The sequence below is a fragment of the Lepidochelys kempii genome, chromosome 11 (genome assembly GCF_965140285.1).
Source record: "Lepidochelys kempii isolate rLepKem1 chromosome 11, rLepKem1.hap1, whole genome shotgun sequence".
In the NCBI taxonomy this organism is placed as follows: Eukaryota; Metazoa; Chordata; order Testudines; family Cheloniidae; genus Lepidochelys; species Lepidochelys kempii.
Genome location: NC_136390.1, coordinates 74,121,749 through 74,148,372, shown reverse-complemented (window position 1 = coordinate 74,148,372; position 26,624 = coordinate 74,121,749). Strand labels below are relative to the sequence as shown.

General features: G+C 42.2%; 1 protein-coding gene across 11 annotated transcripts in view; it reads right to left on the bottom strand.

Moving 5' to 3' along the window:
- Positions 1 to 26,624, bottom strand: part of HDAC4 (histone deacetylase 4) — a 468,350-nt gene that overhangs the window by 41,583 nt on the left and 400,143 nt on the right. For 9 of the 11 annotated variants that reach the window (XM_073306829.2, XM_073306834.2, XM_073306828.2 and 6 more), the window contains 3 exons: positions 15,618 to 15,664; positions 754 to 861; positions 149 to 204 (listed from right to left, as the gene is read on the bottom strand). In XM_073306829.2, the coding sequence (XP_073162930.1) occupies positions 149 to 204; positions 754 to 861; positions 15,618 to 15,664 (211 nt within the window). Of the gene's footprint in view, positions 1 to 148; positions 205 to 753; positions 862 to 6,675; positions 6,848 to 8,655; positions 14,209 to 15,617; positions 15,665 to 26,624 lie in introns of those variants that run through there. The other 2 variants (XM_073306838.2, XM_073306839.1) reach the window with 2 other exon arrangements.

Below are 26,624 nucleotides of genomic sequence, written 5' to 3'. Positions count from 1 at the left end.
GATGCTCTATTGTACATCACTCAGCAAGGAAGTCTATAATAAATCAAATAATTAATTTTCTAGCTTCCAGCTCCATATCACGTACAGAGTTCTCTTAATTAAGGCTATAAACACTGAAGCAAACCAATTAAAGCACACACATACTTACATGGGTGTACTCTCTTCAGCATGATGACCTGGAGGTCGAACAACAGCAAATCCATTCTACACATAAAAACCAACAAGAATACAGAGGGGAGATCAGACAAAAGAACATTGGTAGCTCACAGAGTGTGCTCAGAAGCTGCAGTCAGAGTTGCTAATTCAGTTTTGTAATTATTCGTTAGTTCTTGATCACTCAGATGAGCAGTCTTTGCTTCCACTCAAGCCCTTAGCAATGTGTCAACTTTCCTTTCATTTTTAAGGGACAAAGGCAGCCTGCATTTTTTGGAAACTAATATTTTTAACTGAGAGTTTCTGGTAGAGCATACTTTGAACAACTGTATTGAACTCTGGCCCTGTTGAAGTCAATAGCAAACTGACTTGAGTGGCATCGGGATCTTATCTGAGGTTGATTTTTTTTTAAAACCCATCCTTAAGGTTAGTAAATTTTGTGTTCGCTTGCTGATGTTCATAAGGGCCTTGTCAACTAAGGCAAGAAGGGACCATTACAATCTTCTAGTCTGGCCTCCTGTATAACACAGGCCATAAATCTTACCCTGTCATTTCTGCACAGAGCCCTATATCAGAGCTGAGTGTTACTGCTATACCAACCTTCAATTCTCCTGTGGCCACTTTAAAAACAAGTTCAATGAGACAGCCCACAGCCAGGCGAGCAGCACCAGATGAATGAACTTCATTCCAAATTGTGTCACTGTCAACCTAATGAAAACATATGAACAAATTCAGTTTTCAGAAACAATGAGAAGAGCCTGCAGTTGGACTCCCTAGATTTACAAACCAGTGAAATGTATAAAATCTGTATCCATAGTGATCACCCCAATGACCATGTTAAGAGCCGGAACCACTGGGGCCTTACATACACATATGTACTAGTGCTGGCTGCTAGCATCACTCTGCTCTGGTGGTGGCACACCTGTCTCCCCATGTGAAGAGAGAGAAACTATGACACCGGTGTTGGAGCTAATGTCACAGTAAGTTCATATCTATCCATATTAACACCACTGAAGAGACAGGATTTCCAGTTGCTCTGTGGTGCTGAGGGATTAGCAATAGGAAGGAGGAGAGTTTGATCCCATGCAGTGTAAACTATCATGGGCTTCCTTCTAATATTCTTATTTGAGTGTTTTCTCTGTATTTCTTTTTCCCATCGGGGTAAAAACTGACCCAAGATCAAACGAAAAGCTTTAAGAAAATGTAAAACAAAAAAACTACTAAAGAGGGAATAAATCAATGAAGAATCATGTTTAAGAACAGACAATTCTCTAAATCCTTGTCAAATCTATTTTGGCTAGATTTACACTGAAATTACTCTGCTAGAGAATGAGAAAATAAATTTTAGCTAGCTTAGGCTCAGAATGGCCCTACAACATCTAGGTGCTAACTGTGGACATTTAGTTTAAATGCCAAATATTTGACAGAATTAGAAACAAATCCCTTTGACAAAAATGTAGACCAGACAAAGGGAGAAAATTTCTTTCTTTCTTTTGAAATTCTCTGGCTGCTCGTTATTGTACAAGATCATGTTCTCATTTAAACAGAAAGTGTGGAATGTTGGCTTTTACCACAACAAGCCCAACAATGGCACAAAGCAGGGATTTGGAGCAATCAAATTTTTCAATTGCTCAACTCCAGCTCTGCTCTGACTCCGCTCCGTGCTCTGACTCAAATTAATTTTTAACTAAATAAAAAAGTGCATCCTGTAATTTTGAAAAAACATTATTTTTATTCAGACTTTTAAAACAATTTAAATGTCATCAACAATGATACAAACTAGAATCATTCATAATTCATTCTGTAAAAAATTATTGCAGCAATCAAGTCGTCTTTCATAGCCTGCCGCAAATCATTTAAAATTAACTTTAAAGCTGAAAACAGTCACTCTACACTAGCTTGAGTTGTTGGCATGCTCGAAGCAATTCTCGAAGCAGCCTGAATGCGGTGTGAGTAGTTGTGAATGGCCTCAAAAACAGACTTAACTTTTAGCCTACCAATAGGCTCCATTACCACACAATCTTCCTGAAAGTTTCTCTTGAATAATGCTTCATTACAATTATGAATCGCAGAAACTCGCTGGTATCTTTCTTGTTTATCCAATTCCTTTTTGAAGGCATCATCTTCTGAAGAATTGGTGCTTGAATTATCTCCATTTCCCTGTGATGGTTGAAGAGGTCTCAGGGATGGACGCTCGAACAAGTTCAGAGTGGAGACGGAAGTTTGAGAACAGCCTGCTATTTCTGAAGGATGTGAACTTTCCGAAACCACAAATTCGATTGTTGATGACTCCTTTGGTTGTAAAGGAGTACTTGTGGCACCTTAGAGAACAAATTTATTTGAGCATAAGCTTTCGTGAGCTACAGCTCACTTCAGCGGATCAGCTGTAGCTCATGAAAGCTTATGCTCAAATAAATTTGTTAGTCTCGAAGGTGCCACAAGTACTCCTTTTCTTTTTGCGAATATAGACTAACATGGCTGCTACTCTGAGACCTGTCCTTTTGTTGTGTTTCATTTTCTTCAACCTCTGTCACCGAGTTCAAATGTAGCAATAGATTTTGTTTTTCATGTCATTGAGCAATATCAAGGAGCCCTTCCTTTGTCTTTGGTATTTCCCTTGAGGTAAGAAGAATCCGATACCGTGGGTCAACAAACTCCAGCAAGGAAAGGAATATTGTCAAAAAGCTTCTCATCGTGTTTCTGCATGAAGAACAGAATTCCTTCTACAATTTGTCCACCATTTTCTTGCAAGAATTTTCACAGTTTTCGCCATTCCTTCATTAAAACTCCTGGGGTTACATCAACAGCTTGAAGATTCACGGTTGTTGGTTTGGCTTTGCCAAGAGGTCTCGCAGGTTCTTCACTTCGTCCCATTCAGCTTTTGTTAACTTGAGTTCTCTTGTTTCAGCAGCAGCCCATTGTTCACAGTAAGATTGAAAAACGAAAAGCCGATCAATCATCGCAAATGTTGAACAGCTGTGAGTCACAATATCCAATGATTGAGTTACCCCATGTAGATCAAGCAGAACACTTTGAATACTTGGGGTTCGTAGTTTGACAACAACTTGTCGAATTTTTGCCAGAAATTTCTTCACATGTTCTTTGTTCAGTCCATCCCAGTTTGCCAACTGAAGAGTGTGAATACCACACCTCATCAGTTGGACTTTTGAGTTGTCCTCATGAAGCCATGTTGGAAGTATGAGGCTAGGGTCATTAACCCATCGCACAGCAGCATCCATGTTGAGTTCGATTTTATCCATTCCTTTAGTTCCCTTCATCAGGTAAAATAGCTTCAGTTCTGTCCACATCCCTGTTCTCAGAGGTAGAAATGGTTTCATTGTCCTCGCTGAAATTTTTGATGGCACATGTCATGTTTGCTGCATTGTCAACGCAGATGCTCAGCACTTGCATTTCACTGATCCCATTTTTTTCTAAAATAGTTTTTACTTGACTTTTTACATACAAAGAATTGTGACGCCCTTCAGTGTCGATTATGTCCAAGGTTTTTACCACAGCTTTATCTTTTCCTTCTTCGTAGTACTTACTGATCATTGATTGCAAGGAAATTTCTGTTTCCATAGAATCACAGAATATCAGGGTTGGAAGGGACCTCAGGAAGTCATCTAGTCCAACCCCCTGCTCAAAGCAGGACCAATCCCCAACTAAATCATCCCAGCCAGGGCTTTGTCAAGCCTGACCTTAAAAACTTTGAAGGAAGGAGATTCCACCACCTCCCTATGTAACGCATTCCAGTGTTTCACCACCCTCCTTGTGAAAAAGTTTTTCCTAATATCCAACCTAAACCTCCCCCACAGCAACTTGAGACCATTACTCCTCATTCTGTCATCCGCTACCACTGAGAACAGTCTAGATCCATCCTCTTTGGAACCCCCTTTAAGGTAGTTGAAAGCAGCTATCAAATCCCCCCTCATTCTTCTCTTCCCCAGACTAAACAATCCCAGTTCCCTCAGCCTCTCCTCATAAGTCATGTGTTCCAGTCCCCTAATCATTTTTGTTGCCCTCCGCTGGACTCTTTCCAATTTTCCACATCCTTCTTGTAGTGTGGGGTCCAAAACTGGACACAGTACTCCAGATGAGGCCTCACCAATGTCGAATAGAGGGGAATGATCACGTCCCTCGATCTGCTGGCAATGCCCCTACTTATACATCCCAAAATGCCATTGTACCGTTGTTGCCAAGAAGGCCACTGTTGACACAGTTCTTTAGCCTGAAGGTAGTGATCGGTGTTGAACTCAAGCAAACCATTTCCATCAGCCCTTCATGGAAAGTATTGGCATCCATGGTGACAGTAACCTTTGAAGACTTCAAATCTGAGTCAAGTTTTGTTTGCTCAATTTTGGGTTTCTTTTCAGATGAATTTCTGCAAAAAATCTTTTCTCCAGGAGTTTTCAAAGAGCCAGATGAATGTTGTTTAGCCGCGTCAGCTTTCTGTTTTGCCTCATCTTCCTGGAACCTTTTTTGTAACCAGAGCTGCATGGTTTTCAGGATGGTTACATTTTACATGCCGCCAAAGGTTGAAACTTTTCATGGCACTTGCTTCACTTGTCTTGAAGCTACATAGTTTGAGCTTGCCATTCACTTCCTTTTCCACCTTGCACATTGCCGATTTCTTCTTTGCTTTTCCCCAAAGCCCAAATTTGGGTTTTTCAAATTCAAAAGTAAAGACGTCGTTGAGATCCTTTTTCGTAAATCGACTATCAATCATGGGAGGGAGGACGGCAGATTTGATTTTTTTGTTGAAGCCATGACCAAATCTTCTTGTGTTGCTACCACATCCAAATGTTTCTTGCTATGATCTTCGAAAAGTAATGAACAAAAGCATTGCATTTTTTTATAATGTACCTACTTGTGATATCTAAATTACTTAAGGTACTTCGAATTTATTTTGGATTTTCTGGACAAAAATGATCACATTTTCTTTTTACACAGAATTATTATTAAAGTATATTTTAATATTTTAACATGTTTCTTGCAGTTTTAATGATGTAAGAAGTATTTTAATATACATAATTAATATAAATTTTTATTTATAAATTGCAAGTTAGTTTTTCTTATGAAATTTTGCGGTAAAAACATTCAAAATATTTTCCAAGTTTTTAATTAATATCTCAAAAATGCTTTAATATAGATATATCAGTGAAATTTGGTATGTGTCGTAGTGTTAGTACGTGCTATCGCTGTTCTACAACATTAATTGTTGAGAAGTAATGAGGCTACACGTTACAAGGTTGAAAATAAATTTTAATGGGAAAGCGGATTCAAATTGCAAGCACAGTCCTTTCAGTAAAGAGAGCAAATTTTTGGAAATATGTTTTTGCTTCATCAGCCTGAATAGATTATACAAGATAGAGCAAATAACAGGTTCTATCCTGTACAATGTTTCCAGTAGCAAATACTAACGCTAAGACACAGACATAAGGTCCTTACTTTATATTAAAGCGTTTTTGAGACATTAATCGGAAATTAACTTTTCATCACCTCCTTGAAGGGACTGTAGCTCCCTTTAGGAAGAATTTTAGGACACGTGTTCACAGGAACGTTTTTTCTATAAAACGACCTAAGGATTCATCCCCAAAGTTGTGTTGGACATTTTCCAATCATTCTGGATACATCACAAAAATCACTCCTAATTTATGCAAAAACTTTTACTGTATATTTATATGCCTGCTGCATGCAACTTTTTCAGTAAATTTAAAATTACAAACAATGCTACCAAAAGACTTAATGGAACTGTTCCAAGCTGCGGGTAGTCTAGCTAGCCGGGACAGGCTCAGAGTAAGCATAGAGTATTTGTTGATGTGAAGAACTGTCAGATTTTATTTCTAAAGTAAGACTGACTGGACCTGAACTGACCACTGTTGTGGGAACAATATCAGAAGGGGACTGAAGAAAAGGAACATCTGTATTGCTTGGTTTTCATCAAATTTCACTTGCAGAGTTTTTGATAGATATAAACCAATGTGAGATCACAGAATCATAGAACTGTAGGGCTGTAACGTATCTCAAGAGGTTATATAGCCCATACCCCTACACTAAGATAGGGCTATCCCTAGACAGTCCTTGACATGTGCTTGTCTAACATGTTATTTAAAACCTCTAATGATGGATCCATTTCTTTTATGGCTGACTAAAGCCAGTGGACTCACAATCAACGAGGATTGTTAATGCCTCCTGTTATAAGGGTGAGTTGCCAGCCACATTGAAACAAGCAGTGATTATGTGAGATCCTAGCTGAAGAAGTCCCTTTTAGATAATGATACCAATAACAACATTGTCTCAGTCAGCTACTGGGACTGAGAGTATATTGAAAGTAGAGCTCCTTTTAGTCATACGCAGTGGTATCAGGAGTTGTTATGTTGCTTGCATTGGGCCTATCACCAGCTATTAATATATCACTCACCACAAGATACGGAGGACTCACCATGGGGACGTGGCCCTTCATCTCCAAGAGATCCCAGAGGGTAATGAGCAAACTGGCTGTCCTCCTTGTCAATCTGTCCATATTGGGCTCTGCAAGGTTCCATCTTTTTGCTTTTCCTTCTCAGTGTTTATGTGAAGCCATTAGAGATAACCAAGTTGTTCTGGGGCTGCAGTGTTGTCACTATGCTGATGCTCAGTGCTACCATGCCTTTTCATTGAACCCAGAGTCTTTACGGCCTCATTCTCCCAGTGTCTGAATGGGGTGGTGATATGAAGTAAATATTTATAACAATGAGGGAGGTGGTGGCTCTCCACCTATGGAGAATGTCTACCAGTCCTTCTGCTCAAATGTTTAGCAGCCTCAGCATCTGCCACGATTCAGCACTACCCTGGATTCTCAGATAACTGATGGAGTCCATGTTAGCAACAACCATCTACTTAAGGCCATGAGGCTACTGCCATTCCTCTTTAGTGCGCACCACACAATGGTCACTCATGTTTTTGCTACCTCCAGACTTCATCAATGCAGGGTGCAACTGCAGCTGCGCTCAATCCTTGTCAACAGCCCCTTATTTGCTTTTAAGTATAATATAATTTACCGTATTTGTAGTGATCCTTAAGGACCTGAATGCACTGGGACCCCAGTTGATGAGTGACTGCCATCTCCCCTCTATTACATGGCTTTTACTGTTGACCTGACTTTGCAGCTGGTGGCAGTTCTCACAGTCTGTCCCCCAAGGAAGCCCATCACAACCAGAATCAAGTAACTCTCAGGACACAAATTAAGGCTCATAAGTTTTAATATCGGATGGCTTTTTAGCTAATTTGTGTTTTAATATCTGTGACTGAAGAACCTAGTTGTGAGCGATATTATTGAAAGTTGTACAAAAAAAAGACACTGGATCTTCAGAGATCACAATGGGGTATTTGATGCAAGCCCGCTTCTTTTTCTACTGTAGATCAGGTAGAACCTGTGCAACACAGTCGGTCTCCCTAAGTTGCCAGTTTTGGCTCTCTTCTCCCAAATGCCTGAAAATTCTCACAAAATGCCTGAGCTGAATGCTGCTAATTGCAGGCGCTTTAATGCCACTACAAGCTAGGCTCACGGTGGCAGTGTTTCAGGAAGAATTAGGTGGGGAGGACAGAGAGGTTTTAGAAGTTTTTATTCCTGCAGAGAGAATTAAATACTTAAAAAAAAAATCTTTGTGCAATTTGGAAGCCAATTTCCAGGATGTTGCCGCATTCTCCAAGCAAGAGAAGGATTTAACCACAGGGAGTCTGCTGCTGTCTGCTACCTTCTGCATCTCTGAAACAAGGATTTAACACAGCCAGCCACCTGTTTGCAGGGTGGCCGGCTGCAAACTATTAGGCCCTGATGCAGCAAAGTGCTCAAGCACCTAACTGTAAGCGCATGAACAATTCCATTGATGTGATCTGGATTACTTTGCTGTATCAAGGGTTTATACTCTACTGGGATGGCAAATGTTACTAGCGTGGCCATGATCTGGACTCCTCTTCTATTCTGAAGTTGCTGCTGTTGGTGTATGGGCTGCTGTTGACCCATTCATCATTCTGGATTTATGAAGTGCATTACTGAGCAGATAATATTTGGTCTCCCTACCTCTCCTTCCCATGAATTCTCTGGTGGCCATGAGTGGAGTTGTTGCTGGGACTGCACATCAGCCCTATCCTCTGGAAGGATTTTAAGGAGAAGAGAAGTATATTTCTTGCTCTTTGATAATACATTGTTGGGTTTCTCTCTTTTTTCTTGGGTTGGATGATGTTATTGTACTAAGAGCAGTTGGACTGCCTTGCTTCTTTGAATCTGCTGTTGTTGGCTTAGGAGAAGTTTCACCGTTCATCACACTCGTCTTCTTGAGAACAATATTTGCACTATTGGCATTTGGTCCCCCCTCTCCCATAAAGTTGCTGCCACTGCTGTTCCACAAATTCTTGGAAGATCTGAAGGACTTTATAAGAGTAGGGAAACTCAATGCTCCTTGACCCTCAATCACACATTTGAAGTTTTGCAGCTCCTATGAATCTTTTTGTTGGCAGAGAAGTATGGGCAGTGTGAAGGTCAGAAGTCTGATACTACCTTTCCTAAGAAGTGATACTTGTGGGACTCCGAATGTAGCGTTGTTTATCCCTTATGTAATCTGTTTTTTAAAAATTAGGATATATCACAGGGTTACTACTGGCTCCAGGCGAATCAAGAGAAAACAGGTCTCACTAGGGCAACCGATGCTTGATATTATCAAATATTCCTATTTAATTTCATTCTGTTTTTTATTTAAGGGCTTTTTTTTTTTAAGTTTTAATTTTTCTAGGCTTCTTTTGTCAATCAGAAATTGAGATGTCTTCAGAGAGTCAGATATCCAGTTAGAAATTTTCTGGGTGGAGATGTCATGATCCCTGACTCACTCTGCTATCATAATAAACAGTCCCTGGGACTTTCTGATTGGTCTTGTTCTCTGCAGGTAAAGGGCCAAAATCCACTGCACATTGAAGGAATGGGGTCTATGTTCTTCCACTGATGGCTACAAGGAAGGCGACCTTCTTGGAGAGAAAGGACATGGAGCAAGTAGCTAGAGGCTCAAAGGGGGGGCCTTGTTAGTGCTGCGAGAACAAAGATTCAGTTCCCACTGGGGCATGATCTTTTGAGGACGTGGAAAGGTACTTATGAGGCCTTTCCAGACTCAGTTGATTAGTGGGCTTGCGAAAATGGAGTAGCCCTCAATAGGATGATGGGATGTGCTAATCACCACTAGATGGCCTCTCAGAGAGCTGAGGGAGAGACCATACGTCTTTACAGACAGGATATAGTCTAAAATGAGGGATATGTCTGTGGCTTCTGGTATAATGCCTCTTAGTGTGTCCAGGAGGAGAAGAATTTCCATTTAGCCAGGTAACATTCTCTAGTAGAGTCTTTTCTGCTATGAGAAAGGATGTCCCACGTGGCCGAGGAGCATGCCCATTCAAAAGACAATGCCCATTCAAAATCCAAATACCGTGCCCTGAGGTGGAGGGGTTGTGGATTAGGGTGTTTGCACTGGATCAGGAGGTCGGGAAATGCAGGATGGTAATCGGTGGACGAGACAACGTGAACAACAGGTTCAGGAAAGAAATGTATGGGACAGAAGGGGCTGATCAGGATGACCGTCGCCTTGTCTTGTTGGATCTTGTGCAGCAAATCCATGGTAGGAGTGGTAGTGGAGGGAAAGCATATTTGAGCTCATCTGACCAGGAGCAAAGGAGAGCATTGCGCTGGGGGTGATAATTTAGGGATCCTCTGGAGCAACAGAAGGCACACTTTCTGTTAGTATGAGAAGCAAATAGATCTCTGGTCAGGGTTCCTCATTGCATGGAAATGTTGTGTAGCACGCTGTTGTGGAGTTCCCACTCGTGGTCGATTGCAAAGTGTCTGCTTTGGGAGTCTGCAAGCACATTCTGCTTCCCTAGTAGGTAGGCTGCAGATAGAGTGATCTGATTGGTGGGGCACCAGTTCCAGAGATTGACTTCTTCTGTGCACAGGGAGGCAGACTTCGCTCCCTTTTGCTTGTTGATGCAGAATATGGTAGTAGTGCTGTCTGACATTATCAGGACATAGCAAGAGTGGATGAATGGAAGAAAGAACTCAGATGCCTTCTTACTGCTCGAAGACATTGATGTGCATTCTGAACTCTCGAGATGGCCAAGTCCCTTGTCATGAGGTTGTCTATATGGGCTCACCAGCCTATTAGGGACGTGGCGGCAATAATGGGTTCTGTCCGGAGAAGAGGGGACAACGGGGACTCCCTCCAGAGGATTTGTCCACCACAGGAGGAAAGACAGTACCCTTGGTGGGAACTGCGAGCGGAAGGTTCATAGAAAGACAGCTTGGTGAGCATGCCGACTGTAGCCATGCCTGAAGACAACAAAGATGGAGTCGTGTGAATGGAGTGATGTAAGTGCAGGAGGCCATGTGGCTGAGTATGGACAGACATGTCTTGGCCGTTACCTGAGGAGGATAATAGGAGCTATGATAAAGTTCATAGTCCAGAATCTGTCTGTGGACTCTTGTGGTGATACACCCTTGTGGTGATAGAGTTCAAAGTTGCCCAGATGAAATCCAAAGACTGCATGAGGGTGAGGATGGACTTTTCGATGTTTACACTGTGAGGAAAGGAGGTGGAGCATTACAGAGGTCAGTGCAGAGGCCTCTTGGTGGGAACCTGGTGGTGAAGAGCAACTCATCGAGGTACTGAAAAACAGGGAGGCCATCATGACTGACATGAACTGCCAACCCTGAAAATACCCGGTTAAAGACTCTGGGGGTGGTAGCTATCCCAAAGGATAATATTCTGTATTGGAAATGGTCGGATTCCACCATAAATCTGAGACAACATCTGTGGGCGGATGAATATCGACATAAAGCAAGCATCTTTCATATCAAGAGCCATGAACCGCATGCCTTTTTCTAACGATGGAATTATCGCTGCCAATGTGACCATGAGAAATTTGAGTTTTCAAATGAAGTGGTCGGGGTGATGGCGGTTGATGACTGGTCTCCACCCACCCCTCTTCTTGTGTATTAGGATGTAGGTCAAGTAAAAACCTGTTCCGTGATATAGTGGAGGAATGAGTTCTATTGTTCTTCGTGGCAGTATGGAGCTCAACTCTTGGGTGAGGATATTATTGTTAGAGTGGTCCCTGAAGTGGGATGGGGGTGTTTTTTGGAGGAGGTAGCGTTACAAACTTGATTCTATAGCACAGTGGATGACTTTTGGCACCTGCTTGTCCATTAGCATCGCAGTCCAAGTGTCCAAAAAAAGAGTGCTAGCTGACCCCTGAATGGAGTAGTGGGGTTGTGAGGTGCTAGGCTCAGTGGTTTGTGGCTTTTGGGCTCACGTCAAAAATATCTTCTGATGAGGGGTTCAGATTGAGATAGAGGCCAATGGGGGTAAAAGGAAGTGGGACCTTTGAAACTTCTGCTTTTTGCATGGCGGTTTGTAGGGTCTCTGGCAGTGTAAGTGTTGAGACCTGTACAGCAGTGTGGTTGGCAGCCGATGAAACTTCATCTTAGGTGCAAGTGTGTAGATGCCCCACAACCGAAGGGTAGCCCTAGCCTATAGGGTGTCTAGTGACACATTTGTCTTTTGTTTGAAGGGATGAGATTCATTGAAGGGGAGGTCCTTTGTGTTCTGGACCTCCCTGGGTAACGCTAAGGCATAAAGCCAAGACAGTCACTTTACATAACAGTGGCTGTAGCCATGGCTCTAAAGGAAGTATAGGCCACATTGACTGCAAATTGGAGGGCAGTTCTCGCTATTAATTTACCTTCCTCAATGAGAGTTTGAAAATGGGTATGATTATTTTATGAGTGGTTGTTGGTGAATTTCTCGAATTTAGTATAGTTCAGAAAATCATATTTAGCCAACAGCGATAATTGGCTATCCTCAACTGTACCATGGAGGATGAGAAAACTTCCTCTCCTGTAGATCTAAGCGTCCTTTGTTTATCTGCAGGTGTAGATCTACAATGTTGCTGCTTGAACCTTTCCGAAGCAGCCTGAACCACAGTTGGGAGCTGGCTGCAAGAATAAAAATTCTGAGCCCTTAGCTGGCACATAATAGTGCATCTCCACCCCTGTGGGGGTGGGAGCATAGATGTGTGTATGGAGGGGTGCCACACACTCTTAACTGGCTCCAGTATGGCCTTGTTCAGAGGCAGGGCTATTCTTGTAGACCTGAGGTGTGGAGGATGTCCAAGAGCTTGTGTTGGGAGTCCTGGATTTCCTCTAGTGGGATCTGAAGTTCCCTGGTGACTCTGTGCAGAAGTTCTTGGCACTGCTTGAAATCATCTTGGGGGGGGAGGGGGGGAAACGGGGATGTCAAAGCACAGTGGAATACAATTGGGACCATCACTTGAAGAAGAATTAAACCTTTCATCCTCAGACTAAAGGACCAATGGAGGAAGAAGAGTCCAGAACTGCATCTTTAATGAAAACTCTATGCCACCATATCTTTCTTTTTGAACTAGGGGGCTATTACCTTATGCACCTCTGAAGATCACAACTGCAGTAGCAACACATAATGAAAGAGGCAGTCAAGTCAAGGCCCACTCATTTGGGGTCATATGCTCCAAACTAACTCCTTAAACCCCACTTGGAAACAAATCAACAGCCCTTGCCCAGTACAGATCACCAGTGTAATGTGCTCTCTCTTTGTGGAAAACACCTCTTAATAAGAAGGCAGACGCATTTTCTGCAATAGGTTAAGTTCCTTGGTGGGCTCATTGTGTAACCCCATGTATGGTCACTGCAGTAGCCTAACTTCAAGGTGACAAAGGCACAAATCCACACCGAAAGGGAAGATTTATTCAAGTATGCTTCGCCATTACCTGGGCATTCCGGAGCAACAAGGAATATAACACAACCCCCAAATTGTGAACCTACATTACAAGTACTGGGCGCACTTCCTTAATCAAGGCTACTGCCATTTCTTCTCCCAAATTTTCTTCCACCATTATCAGAGGCTTGCGTGGACTGAATCTCAGACTAGTTCTCATTCAAACCCTGATCTGAGCCAGTTACTCAATTGTCCTAGTAAGGTCAGAAAAGATGGAGACAGAGCTTGGTGTCATCACCACACTGAAGGCTGTATAATGCATTCCTCCTTACAAACCTTCCTAACAGCCTTACAAAAGGAAGAATGACAGAAGCCTCAGGGCAGTCAAGCAATTGTCTAGTACTGCGCATTTGATCTTCATCCATCACCAGAAAGACACTAACCAGAGCAGTTTCAGACCCAAGCCTGAAATCAGACTGACTTGGGTACAGAGAACCTGAGGCCTATAACAGTCTTGCTTCATCGCAACCTCCCCAATTATCTTTTCTCACAAACAGTAGAAATGACATCAGTTGATATTTCACTAGATTATTCATGTCTGTACATGTCAACAGATGATTTCTGAACAGAGGCCCTAGGAGTGCTGCCTCACTGAGCCATACGAGCCAATACTGAAGCATAGAAGCTTTAGCATTGTTGCGATGAGACTCTGTTCTACAACTTTAGTGGCAGACAATATAGTCAGGATCCAAGATATTTTATTTTTTAAAAAAATCAAAAACAAAAAAACCTACATGACAATGCTGGGTGGAGGGGCAAATCCCACACTTCTACGTAATCAGGGGTTCTCAAACTGTGGGTCGTGACTCCTTCGGGGGTCACAAGGTTATTATGTCAGGGGTCACGGACAGTCAGCCTTCACCCCCCAAGCCCCATTTCACCTCCAGTATTTACAATAGTGTTAAATATTTAAAAAGTGTTTTTAACTTATAAGGGGGGGTCGCATTCAGAGGTTTGCTGTGTGAAAGGGGTCACCAATATAAAAGTTTGAGAACCACTGATCTAAAGGGAATTCATACCGGAGAAAAGGAGAACCTATTTTTCTGTATTAAGAAAGGAAGTGGCAAAGCTACCCAAACAACAGGCTAATTATCCCAGAAAGGGATTTGTTTAAGGCATATTTTTAGGAAAAATCTTAGATGTCAGCTTGATGTTGATAGATAGCTATTAAAGCAAATATATTCATCTTGGGCAATCTATACACACTATTGTACCATCAGTATGTCTGAAACAGTAAACAGATATAAAAGATACTCTGAGAAAACTGGCATCAGGATGTTAACTACATGAGTACAAATACTGCACACATCATCCATGGAATAGTTTCAGTAGTACCAACATCATGGGTTTTTGTTTTTGGTTTTTGTTTCAGAACTTAATTCCTTCTGTGTTCAGCCCAGTTGCTGTCTCTGCTAGTTACCATTCATTTTCCATTTGCAAATGATAATTTTTGCTTTGAATGGCATGCCTGGCTGCAGGGCAGAGTAAATCCAAACCTTTTCAAGTGCAGCCAAAAATTTGCCATGAATTAGAAGACTGCAGTATATTTACAATACAAAATAAAATATCTCTAGGAGTGCTTGATGGTGGTGACGATGGTATGAATAAATGCAGATTTTTTTTTTTGGACAGGATAATTTTCAAAGGAGCAATTTTGCAAAGACTCAGGAAGAAAACAATTTTGTTTCATTTCCATAACAGAATCCAGACCTCCAGATTCAAGCTCACGAGCTATAATTATGTATAAGAACCACCAGTGTGAGGTTTCAAACACAATGCCTTTTCTTTTCTCTTTTCTTTTCTTCCAGATTATTTTCTGTATTGTCACTCTATGCAAAGTCTTTATAGCAAAAATATTAGCTTGAAAGAACTCTAGGCTTTAGAGTTTCATCTCACTGTATCTATATGTTAACATTATGGGAGCAGGAAAAAATCCCTTTATTCATATGCAGTTTTGACTGCTGAAAACTGATGTTCAGCTGTTCATGAGGGATGGAAATTTTAGTCACCTCTTTCATAATTCAGGCACGATTGTCCTAGACTCCACACTGAAGGATGCCAGATGCTAAAAACTACAATTCTCTTCTGCAGTGCAACTTGCAAGACATTTCACTCCAGAACAGTCAGGTAGCCCAGAAACAAAACCAAACTACTGCTTACAGCAACATCTAAGATATTATCCTTCAACCACCATTGTTTTAATAAAATATTTTCCACCTGTAGCACTATGTAGGCAGCTCTGAAGCACAAACAAACCACCTACACAGTCTGAGTGACACAGAAAGTACATCTTTCTTTCTCTATATCTGCAGCACGTTGTTGATAGTTATTTTAAAATGTAGTCATCTAAACCTTAAACATCACTGCTTGGAAAATGAGGTTTCTCTGTTAAACAGTCAGAGACAAAGCATGCATAATAGATTTCAGTGCTCAAAATAGTTAAAACTCTCACACTGCTTTTGAAGCAACACATGTGAGGCTGTCACTGCAATCCCACACCCCAGAAGGACCCTGTTTATGGATAACATCTGGTAGTAATCATCTGCCTGGCAGAAAACAAGGCAACAATTTTTGTTACCATTGGGGCTCAGAGAACAAACAGGGCATTATTTACTCATTAAAGAAAATACTTACTCCAACACCACCACAAGGGAGCCTGACAAACATTGATGTTATAGAACCTGTGGAAAAAATTAGAGCAGTAAGTTATCAAAAAGACAGAGTTCACAGGTTTGGTGGATGATTTTTATGGTAATGCTGAAACCTTTTCTAACACAGTGACATGCTTCAGTTTTATGACTCTGTGTTGAAAGGGACACAAAAAAGATGATATTTCAACATGTGCATATATAGAATATACAAGAGTATGAACTATACATACCTGCATGGACAGTTCCTAGATTTCAACCAATCACAGTGAATATAAATAATGAGTCTGCTGAAGTCTTGTTCATAGAAATAAAATTGGTAGCAATAGTAGTGACTGCTAATAGTGAATCCTGAACACGTCTGCTGAGACTAAGGCTGCAGTGGGGACTTGCTACTTTAAACTAAAGGGGAACATCAAAGCATGAAAAACCTAATTATTAGCTGATTGCACTTGTTTATTCAGAACTCCATAATATGAAAATTAGTCAATATAGTACAAGAGATTTTTGGACTGTATTAGACACTTTCAGACAGTGCTATTAAAAGAGACAAATACCATAAAATAAATAATTAGCCAGCAGAGAACATGAGTTGCTTAAGACAGAAAGAGGGAAACCACTTTAAGAGTTCCAGAAAAACAGAAAAAAGATGCTGGGAAGACATTGTGAACTGATGAGAATCGCAATGTTATTTTCTCTGCCCATACATCAGCGATAATATTCTTTGTGCCTCAGAATACTACATCATGATGGAATGTAATCTCGATAGCTGTAATATGCACAAATCTTGAACAAAAAGTTCTGAACAGAGAACATCTGTATTACAATTCATTACTATTATATATACAGTGTGTATAGTTATATCTATATACACACGCATATACAAACACATGGCAGGAAGAAAACGTATATAAATAGATACACCCACACACATTAAAACCCTTGGAGCGATTTGCCTGATATTAGTTAGCTCTGACTACATTTAGGTACATCTCAGCCAACAGTGAAATAAGTTTGATGGAAATGTTTTCACCAGATTGGGTTCTTGTTATTCTAGTTGGTCTATATTGAAATAATACAATGGAGGAAGTTTCCTTAAAATGCAAACAAACTCCTTTGTAGATCATGCAATAACAGTGATGGAAAGCACACTTTAGAGTCTGAGAACCATGCTGGAGTGAAACATATCTCAGACACTGCTACATAAGTTTTCCCCTTCAGCTGAAAGTGAGGTTAATACTTCCACAAGATTCATTGTTTGAGGAGATCCATATGGAAGTACTCACATAGCCTTGCCTGAGATCTCCGGCCACATCTTCAACTGGTAATCCACCTATTATTTAATATTAATTGTTCTGACAACATTTTATGTTTTCAGTGCATAGATTTAAAGTAGCCTTATTCGCCTACATTTAAAAGCTGTTCTGCAAGTTCCATAGCATTAAGCTATCAGATAGCAGAGGTGCCTATATATTTCATCCAAAACTTTCAAGGGTGGTAGAAACACCTAAGCAAGTTTACATATCCTGCCAGGAAAGCCACGAACTTGTCACAGCTAACCATGAACTTCAGACACCATCGGATAAATTGTATTTCTAACATAATAAAAATATTCAAATTTTACCAATTCAAATGTCAGTAATGGATTTAAATAGGTTTCTTCCATGTTAACAGAGGATTGCAAAGTCTTTTAAAATTTGTTTGAATCAATCAGATTCAAAGATGATTCAAGAATAAAGCAGTTTAAAAGTACAATTAATTTGTACTAGACTTCTACAACATTTGAAAGAACCTGTTTATAATGCTGAGAAAGTTGAGATGCAGACTTCCTGGTTTCTCTGAATAAATGCTGCTAGAATAAATGACATCATAGCCATCAAGAACATATGAAAAGTCATTCCATGCAAGCCCCTTGTTTTCCTTCTCTCAGCTTTCTAAATGGCTCCCTTTGGGCTGAAATTCCCAACTCCCAGACCTATTTCAGGAGGAAAGTTCAAACAAAATCAGTTGGTCCATTTTAATGGCGTGAATGGTAGTATACACATCTCTATTAACAAAAGTAAAGATTCTCTGCATGCAAGTAATTCAAACACAGGTTTGTTTTTAAGCTTCAAACTTGCTGTGGGTTTAGTCCTTTGATATATTTTAAAAAACTTGGGTCATAAATTAAGAAAGCACAATAAGCAGAAATGGGCTTGCTTTCAGGAATATTCATCTGATTATAACTTCTCAAACTGTTTTTTTCAAACACATCGAAGACAGCTGTTCTCATTGTGAACTAGATCCATCCCAAAAGTAAACTCTAAACCAATGCTGGGTTGTTAAAGACATTCTCATCCTCTCCATCCCTGCTCCAAAAAGTGGCTATCTACACAGGGCTTCTGGAAATGTCCCCATTCCAAAGTTATGTCCCAGCTAGGCTTATGAAACCTGCAGTTTTCTCCCCCCTACAACCCAACCCTGTGCATCCGTGGCTGCCAGGTCCTCAATTTAATTTCTCTCTGCAGGATGACTGGCAGCCACATTGTGCTGTGATGTGCCCTTTTCCTTTGTCTCTGTGGTTATTGCTACAAAGAATAGTAAATGCTGGCAGCTACACGTGCAGTGCATGACAGAACCATGACAACAGCAGGAGCTCCACACTAGGAGAGGCCAACCAGGTAGCGTGGGCAGGTGGTGATAACATATGCAGTAAAGGGCAAGGATAGTCACATGGCTTGGGAATGAGCCACACATCCATGGCACCGCACAACTCTGGGCTAAGTGAGCAGGGAAAGTAAGCTACCTGGCAAGGTGGGAATTCTCTTGTAAGCTCAGTTAAGCCTCTAAACTACTGGTGAGCCCCTCCCAATGGAGGTCCCAGGGGCCCTCCCATGGGTGCTGCATGCTCCAGCAGGGCATTTAAAATGGCTCCTTAGAGAGTTGTGGTACATAGCTAGAGTACACAGTACAGCACCACATGGGCTCCAATGTTATCCATGAATATTATTCTTACAATCAATTCTCATTCCATCAGAAACATTATCCCCATCAAGCTCATCTCTCATTCACTCTTTTTCTGTTTGCTCAACAGGGGATTACTGATTTGCTTTAATGAAAGATTTAAGAGTTGTATTTTTCTTGCTGTAAGCCAAGAGACGCCTAATGTCATTGGAGCCTAAAATGGTCCCATGGGTAGAAATCCCATGTCACTGCACTCTTCAGCTTGGGGTTCTTTGTTTTATGGGGGCTGGATTGTGTTAATATTAGATTTAAAATTTCCGTAACTCTGAACAAAGTGATGAAAAAAACCGGTTACCTACCTTTTGTAACTGTTGTTCTTCGAGATGTGTTGCTCACGTCCATTCCATTCTAGGTGTGTGCACACCCATCTGCGCAGTTGGAGACTTTTACGTTAGCGGTATCCGTACGGTCGGCTGCAGCGTCCCCTCGAGCACCGCGCTCATGTCAGTATATCAGGTGCCACCGACCCTTTGCCTTCTCAGTTCTGTCTTGACGGCACCTCTGACAGAGGGGCAGGAGGGCAGGTAATGGAATGGACATGAGCAACACATCTCCAAGAACAACAGTTACAAAAGGAGGTAACTGTTTTTTCTTCGAGTGCTTGCTCATGTCGATTCCATTCTAGGTGACTCACAAGCAGTATCCTCAGAGGTGGGCTCGGAGTTCACAGTCTAGGAGCTTGCAGTACTGCTCTACTGAAGCCAGCATCGTCGTGGGCCTGCTGGGTAAGTGCGTAATGGGATGTGAACATGTGGACAGATGACCAAGTTTCCGCCCTACAGATGTCTTGGATAGGCACTTGGAGTAGGAAAGCTGCGCATGAAGCTTGCGCCCTTGTTGAGTGGGCGGTGACAATCACCGGAGGTAGCACTGTCACCTGGTCAGAGTAGTAGCGAATTGAGGCAGTGATCCAAGAAGAAAGTCTTTGAGCGGACACCAGACGACCTTTCATTGTGTTGGCCACGAACACCTGCGTAGATTTGGGGAATGGCTTGGTCCATTCAATATCAAAGGCCAGCGCCCTTCTGACATCTAGGGAATGCAGCAGACGCTCCTCCTCTGACTCATGCGGCCTTGGAAAAAAGACGGGCATACAAATGTCCTGGCCCATATGAAACTGGGAGACTACCTTGGGCAGGAATGCTGGGTGTGGACGCAGTTGGACGTGGTCCTTGTAAAAGACCGTATAGGTAAGTACCCGAATCTCAGAGACCCTGTGGGCCAAAGTGTGCAGGCCCAAGGACTGGAGGGTAGCACGGGAGTCTTTAAGGCCGTGGAGCTGTGCATCAGTCTGCTCCAAGAAGAGCCCTGCCCTCTCAAACGGGAGATCGTGGGGGTAGACTGCATCTCCTGGGACAGTGCGGAGGACTGTAACCAGGAGCTACGCCTCATGACCAGTGCAGAGGTGACCACTCTGGCCACCAAGTCTATAGCATCTGAGGCCATCTGGAGGGCACCTCTCGCCACCGCTTTACCCTCTTCCACCAAGGTGGCAAACTCCTGGGCTCAGTTCTGTAGAAGGCCTCATTGAATTTGCTGATGGAGTCCCACAAATTGAAGTTGTACCTGCCAGCAGGGTCTGATGGTGAGACACCCGAAATTGCAGGCTGGTGGTTGAATAAATTTTTCTGCCAAATAAGTCCAGTCTCTTGGAGTCTTTATTTTTGGGTGTGCCACTGGCCTGTCCCTTTTGTTCATGGCAGACACTACCAGAGACCCTGCTGGAGGGGGGGGGGGTGTACTGATAGTCAACTCCCTTTGCTAAGACATAATATTTCTTTTCAGCTTTCTTGGAGGTAGGCAGAATGGAAGAGGGGGTCTGCCACACAGACTTGGCACTTTTCAGGACCCCTGGTTGGACAGGCAACGTGATCCAAACTGGAGTGGAGGCATGACATTGAAGAGGTCATCAGACTCCTTCGCTAGCTCCTTGACCTCCAAGCTCAGATTAGCAGACACCCTTTTGAGCAGTATCTGGTGCTCTATGAAGTCGTCGGGGAGCGCTGCTCGCTTGCGAGGGGCCCGCTACTGGCTCGTCTGGAGATGATGAAGAAGACTGTACCGCAGGAGAGGCGTGGCTTTCCCTTGCCTGTCCAGGGATGGCTCCTTGGGTGTTGGGGCCCGCTGTGCCGCACCTGCATCGGACTCAGCACCATGCTCCTATGCTGGATCTGACTGGGCTGGAGGCAGTTTGTCTGATGCGGCCTGAGAGGAATGGTGGGAATACGGGACTGGCATGACAGGTACACCCCATGGGCTTCAGTACTGCCACTGAGTGGGCCACTGCCCCTCCTGCCATGCCACCACCACCGCTGGGACCATGCTGGTCTCACAGGCCATCGGTGAGGGGCTGAACTCTCCCTCCGACTCAGACCAGTGCCCTTCCGGCAAGCAGGGAGGAGCATAGATACCTGAGTCTGTCGGCTGACCCTTGTCGGTGACCGGTAAGGAAGGGGTGAGGAATGGTGCCAGCCCAAAGAGCGGTACTGGGCAGTCAGAGACTGGTGCCGTGACCGGGAACAATCCCGCACTGAGGGGGATTGACGCTGGGGGGACTGCCTAGGAAATGGGGATCTGTGCCGCAGCGATCTCTGGCAGGAGGCCTTGTGGTACCACGGGTACAGGGAATGGCATCATGACTTGGGTCCATACCCTGGGTCTTCTAACCAGAAGCCAAGGCTGTGGTGAGGGGGATCAACGCCTGAAGTCCGGGGACTCTCCATTGCTTTAGAGGGAGGTCCCATAACTGGCTTACCCTTAGGATCTGGGCCTTAACCGGGTCCATTGCCTGGCTTGGCATCTGTGGTGCCAGCCAGCCTACTTGGTCCTTGCCTGCCAGGGCTGCCTTGGGTACAGGGGTCCCCTGCCGCTCCCGGGAGTCGGATCCCTGGCTGGGTTAGGGGGTCCAACCACAGTGGTACTCGTGTGTAGCTCCGGGGTGGGCACGGGGCCTAACACAGGTCCTTTGCCTGAAGCCTCCTTGTCTTGCGGTGCCAACGGGCCCTTGGGCTTCAGCTGCTTCTCGGGCACCGACGAGGGGGAACGGTGCCAGGTGGGTTCTGGTGCCGAACCCAAGTACTAGATGTGGAGTCCGATTGGGAGGGTTCTGAGGCAGGACGAAGCGCAGCCTCCATGAGGAGGACCTTCACGTGGAGATCCTGCTCCTTCTGAGCTTGAGGGCGAAAGGTTTTGCAGATCCTGCGCTTGTCTTTTCTGTGTGATTCCCCCAGGCACTTCAAACAGCTCTTGTGGGGGTCACTAATGGGCATTGGCCAGGTACACGATGAACATGGCTTAAAGCCTGGGGAACGGGACATGCCCCTCTCCAAAGACCCAGCCAGGACTCTAACTAGTAAAACTATTACCTAACACTTAATGATCAAACGAAGCACCTAACAACTAACTATAAAGGAGACAGAACAATGGGCTGAAAGAACCGCTAACACTCTTGCAGTGCAAGACAAGGTGCTCCGACCAACCGTCAGGGGCGGTAAGAAGGAACTGAGAGGGTGTAGGGTTGGCAGCGCCTGATATACCAACTCATGAGTGCGGAACTCAAAGGGGCACCGCAGCTGATCCTACGGATACCACTAAGGCAAAAGTCTCCAACGACTGTGCACGTGGGGGTGCACACACCTAGAATGGAATTGACATGAGCAAGCACTTGAAGGAGAACTAGCTTTGTTAAAGGAAAACAATATCCACTAGAGAATATGTAAACATTTTTTTGGTTGGTTGGTTTGGACTATAAAACATACCACTTTGATAACATATTGCTGAAGGATAATCTCTTCAGCCATTCATTCTGCTATTCATTTACTTTCACGTCATCTCCCCTATTACTTCCTTTCCCCATCTCTTTTCTTTCTCTCTATCCTACTTTACCTGTGACCTTTTGCCTTCCTCTAATTTTCGTAATTTACTTATAAGTATTCGCAATATTTTAATCCTATCTCTTCTATTTCTCTGTTTTTCCCTGTCTCCACTAGAGAGACACTATTGTCTCACGGATGTCCTCCCCACCCCTACCACAGCCTCCTTCCAAGCATGTATGTCTGTGGAATCTCTATTCTTTTCCAACAGCTACTTATGAGTCTTTTCAGTTAAACGCTGTGAATGTGACCGATCACACACTTCTAAATTGTGAATGTTGAGGAGGGATGTCTTTCATGGTTTACATTTAAAAACTGTCATTGTAAAATGGTTAAATCTAAGATCATAGAATCCTAGAATATCAGGGTTGGAAGAGACCTCAGGAGGTCATCTAGTCCAACCCCCTGCTCATAGCAGGACCAATCCCCAATTTTTGCCCCAGATCCCTAAATGACCCCCTCAAGGGTTGAACTCACAACCCTGGGTTTAGCAGACCAATGCTCAAACTACTGAGCTATCCCTCCTCCTCAAGATCTCCCTGGTAGTTTTAAAATTTCAATCAAGAAACATGTACAAGTTGGCAAAATTGTCCAAATTGTCAGAGTAGGCGAGTTTCAGGCCGGAAGGGACTGACAGAACAGAATGGAAGTCAGTAATTGTCAAGCTATCCTCTAAACAGGGTACAATTTTAGAGATGTGACATGCTCTGTGTTTAGAATTATGTGTTTCTGAACTGAAAAAGCAAGGATTTTTTTGAAAACAAGTTTTCCCTTTTCTGATTAGTTTATACATGTGGGCAAAGAGAGACTGTTTCAAAGTCCTGTCTAATTGGTGTTTGCTTTTAACTTATATTTGTGTATTTATTTTTTTCTTTGCCTTAAAATTACTCTGAAGTGTTTGGAAATTTTGATTCAGAAACTTTCTTCTGAATGCGAAGTAAAATACACGGTATTATATGTTTGGTTTTATGGGGCTAATTATTTTTGAGGTATGATTGCAGGATATATCACTACTTTTGCCAAATCAGGGCCACTTTTTCCTCTTTTTCATTATGTGGAAATCCTGTGGCCACAACCGGGATTTCTATATGAAGACAAAGGGTAGTACGCGTCCCAGTGTGAACGTCAGGTGTTAGGGTTTTCAGTAATAAGTACTACTGCGGCAGGTCACTGTGGGGTGGTAGATTAGTCTCTCCTTGGCAATGTGGCAAAATCTAAAGGTCTAATATTCCTGACTACTGTTTTTCTATGGATTGCAATTTTCTATGGATTGCAGCTGGCAGGGGCAGCTATAAACTTAAGTGCAGGTAAAGGGATATAAGCAAGTATCAAATACACAATGAAGAATAGCAATAATGATAGTTTTTTGGAAGACAACACATGGATTGCTAAATATTAATAAAATATTTATAGTGGCCTACTTTGGGGCCCTTCTAATACCAGTGTCAAAGATGATTGATTCAAATCAAAACTATTTACATAATCAAATTTAATCAGTGTTTAAAATCAGTAAACAGGAAACTCTGATTTAAATCATCAATTTTAATTCTTGTTCTACATTTGTACTTTTTTAGTTACTTTCCTAAAGAAAGATAGATTCTCACTTGTTGATATAATTTGGTACTAATTTGCTAACCAGAAAAATATAGTATATCTATACACATTTATTTAAATTATATAAAACTTAATATACATTTATTCAGGGTCTTGATTTTTTTTTTTTTTTACACTTTTTGTTAGAGAAAGGTGAATGACATTTCTAATTTACTAGATAATGATTATCTGGTTGAAATAAAAATTTGATTTTTTTTTAAAAGGCTGATTTTTATCAACCCTTTGTGTTGATAAAATACTTTATATCTGTCAGGAATCTTAAGACGGCATCATGTTTCTGAACAGTCAAAATGTGTAAGTGTGCCCATCATGAAAACAGACATCTAAGTAAAACATTTAAAACTATTTCTTTTCACAACAGCAACGAACTTAGAGAAAAAGCAAACAGCATCCGTAGATGGATTTTACACTGCGTGACTCGCAGGACAATTTTCCAGCAGGGAAATGATGAAAGTATAGAAAATGGTGAAAAGTAGATTGGGAGCTTTTGTTCTCCCTGTCTTGTACCAGAAGAACAAGAGGACATTTAATGAAACCAAAAGGTGCCAAATACAAAACTGTTCAAAGGAGATACTTTTTCTGAAAGTGCATAATTTGACCATGGAACTCATAGCTACAGGAGATCATCGAGACCAAGAATTTAGCAAGATTCAAAGAGGGAATTTTATAATATTTATAATAGTAAATTGACAATGTACAAATGTGATATTTATAATAGACTACCTAAAGACGATTTGGTATTTACATGCATAACAAGAATATCCAGTTATAATAACCTGTATGAAAAAAGTAGATTGGAAAGGATATTAAAACTCATGCCTCAAAGTTTAAAACAATCTCTAATTATTAGGGATTAGAACGAGACCTTTATGGGAGCAGATTAACCCACATCTACCTACTGTGCAGTTTTTTCCATTTTCCTCTGAAGCCGCTGGTGCTGGCCACTGTCATAGACAGGATACCGGACTAAATGGACCATGTTTCTGATCCATTCTGGCAATTCTTATATTCCTATGAATCGTAAGTGCTTGGAAAATGCTTGGATTACATCACAGACCTCAAGGCAATCCAGACCTCAAGGCATATGGGTGGGGCATAGGCAGCCGTCCTTCGCTTCTGTACTACTCCAAGTATCAGATACACCTTTGGAATAGCACTGTTCTACCTAATAAACACCACCCCCAGCTGCCCACGTTTTTGATGGCATGCTCGGTTTCATTTAAAAAAGGTGGCAGTCATGATCCAGTGGGGGAGAAGATGTATATGTTGCTTATTTGTCTAACACAGAGCAAGAGTTTTATACTGTCAAAGACATGACGTTTGACTTTCTTTACAGAGTGCATGTGCCACTCACACAGCCAGAAGTTCGCAGCTCAGATTTCTCTGGATTTTGAAGAGGTGGTAACTGTCTCAAACTTAGCAATAACCACAGTGCTGGCTAGATTTTTAAACACCTGCTGTATAGTTTTCCTCTTTGGGGTTTTTACGTAGCTACTGAACTTGGAGCAAAGCCTTGCCAGCTCTCTTACTGTGAGTATTAGCTCCACTGAAGACCATCAGGTTAATCCCCTTTTCACACCATCAATCCCAGCTATGGCTTTCTCAAACTGCAGATTCCAGGACCATGTCTCTTACTCTGGACTCCCAGATGAGAACTTCCAAAACTATTATTCAAACCTATCACCTGATGCTGGTAACAGGCACTTGAAAATTACAAAAGAAGAGAAGGTGTCTGCATGAGTATACTCAGGTAAGACGTTCATTTAAATGTGACTTGGGTGTTACTGGTACAGTCTTTTTCTGAGCAGCAATCCCTAGTTTGTACAGTAGGAAAGAGGGAAAGTCTACAGTCTATGACTAATATACTCTTCCTTATTCAGGAAGGCTCCAATCTTCAGAGGGAAAAAATAACCTCAGAGGATCCACTATATAATTACAATGAATGCTTTGCCACTCAGCCAGTAATACTTGGAAAACAACCTAGCAACAAGCAGTTACTCTGCAGATCTTCCTTTTCCCACCCAGCTCCCAGGAACTAGCTTGGTGAAATGAGCACTCTAACAGGGCTGCGTAATTTTAATATGATACATATCACATATAATACACACAAAATTCATCCACTTGACAACAATGAAGCATGGGACCATCAGAAAAAGATGAACATGGGACTAGATGGGTTAGGGGACTGGTAAGGGGATACAGAACCTCTCTCTTTTAGACCAGTGGTTCTCAACTGGGGTACTTGTACCCCTAGGGGTACACAGAGGTCTTCCGGGGGTACATCAACTCATCTATATATTTGTCTAGTTTTACAACAGGCTACAGAAAAATCACTAGTGAAATCAGTACAAACTAAAATTTCATACAATGACTTGTTTATATGGTTCTATCTACTATACACTATATGTAAGCACAATATTTATATTCCAATTGATTTATTTTGTAATTATATAGTAAAAATGAAAGAGCAAGCAATTTTTCAGTAATAGTGTGCTGTGATACTT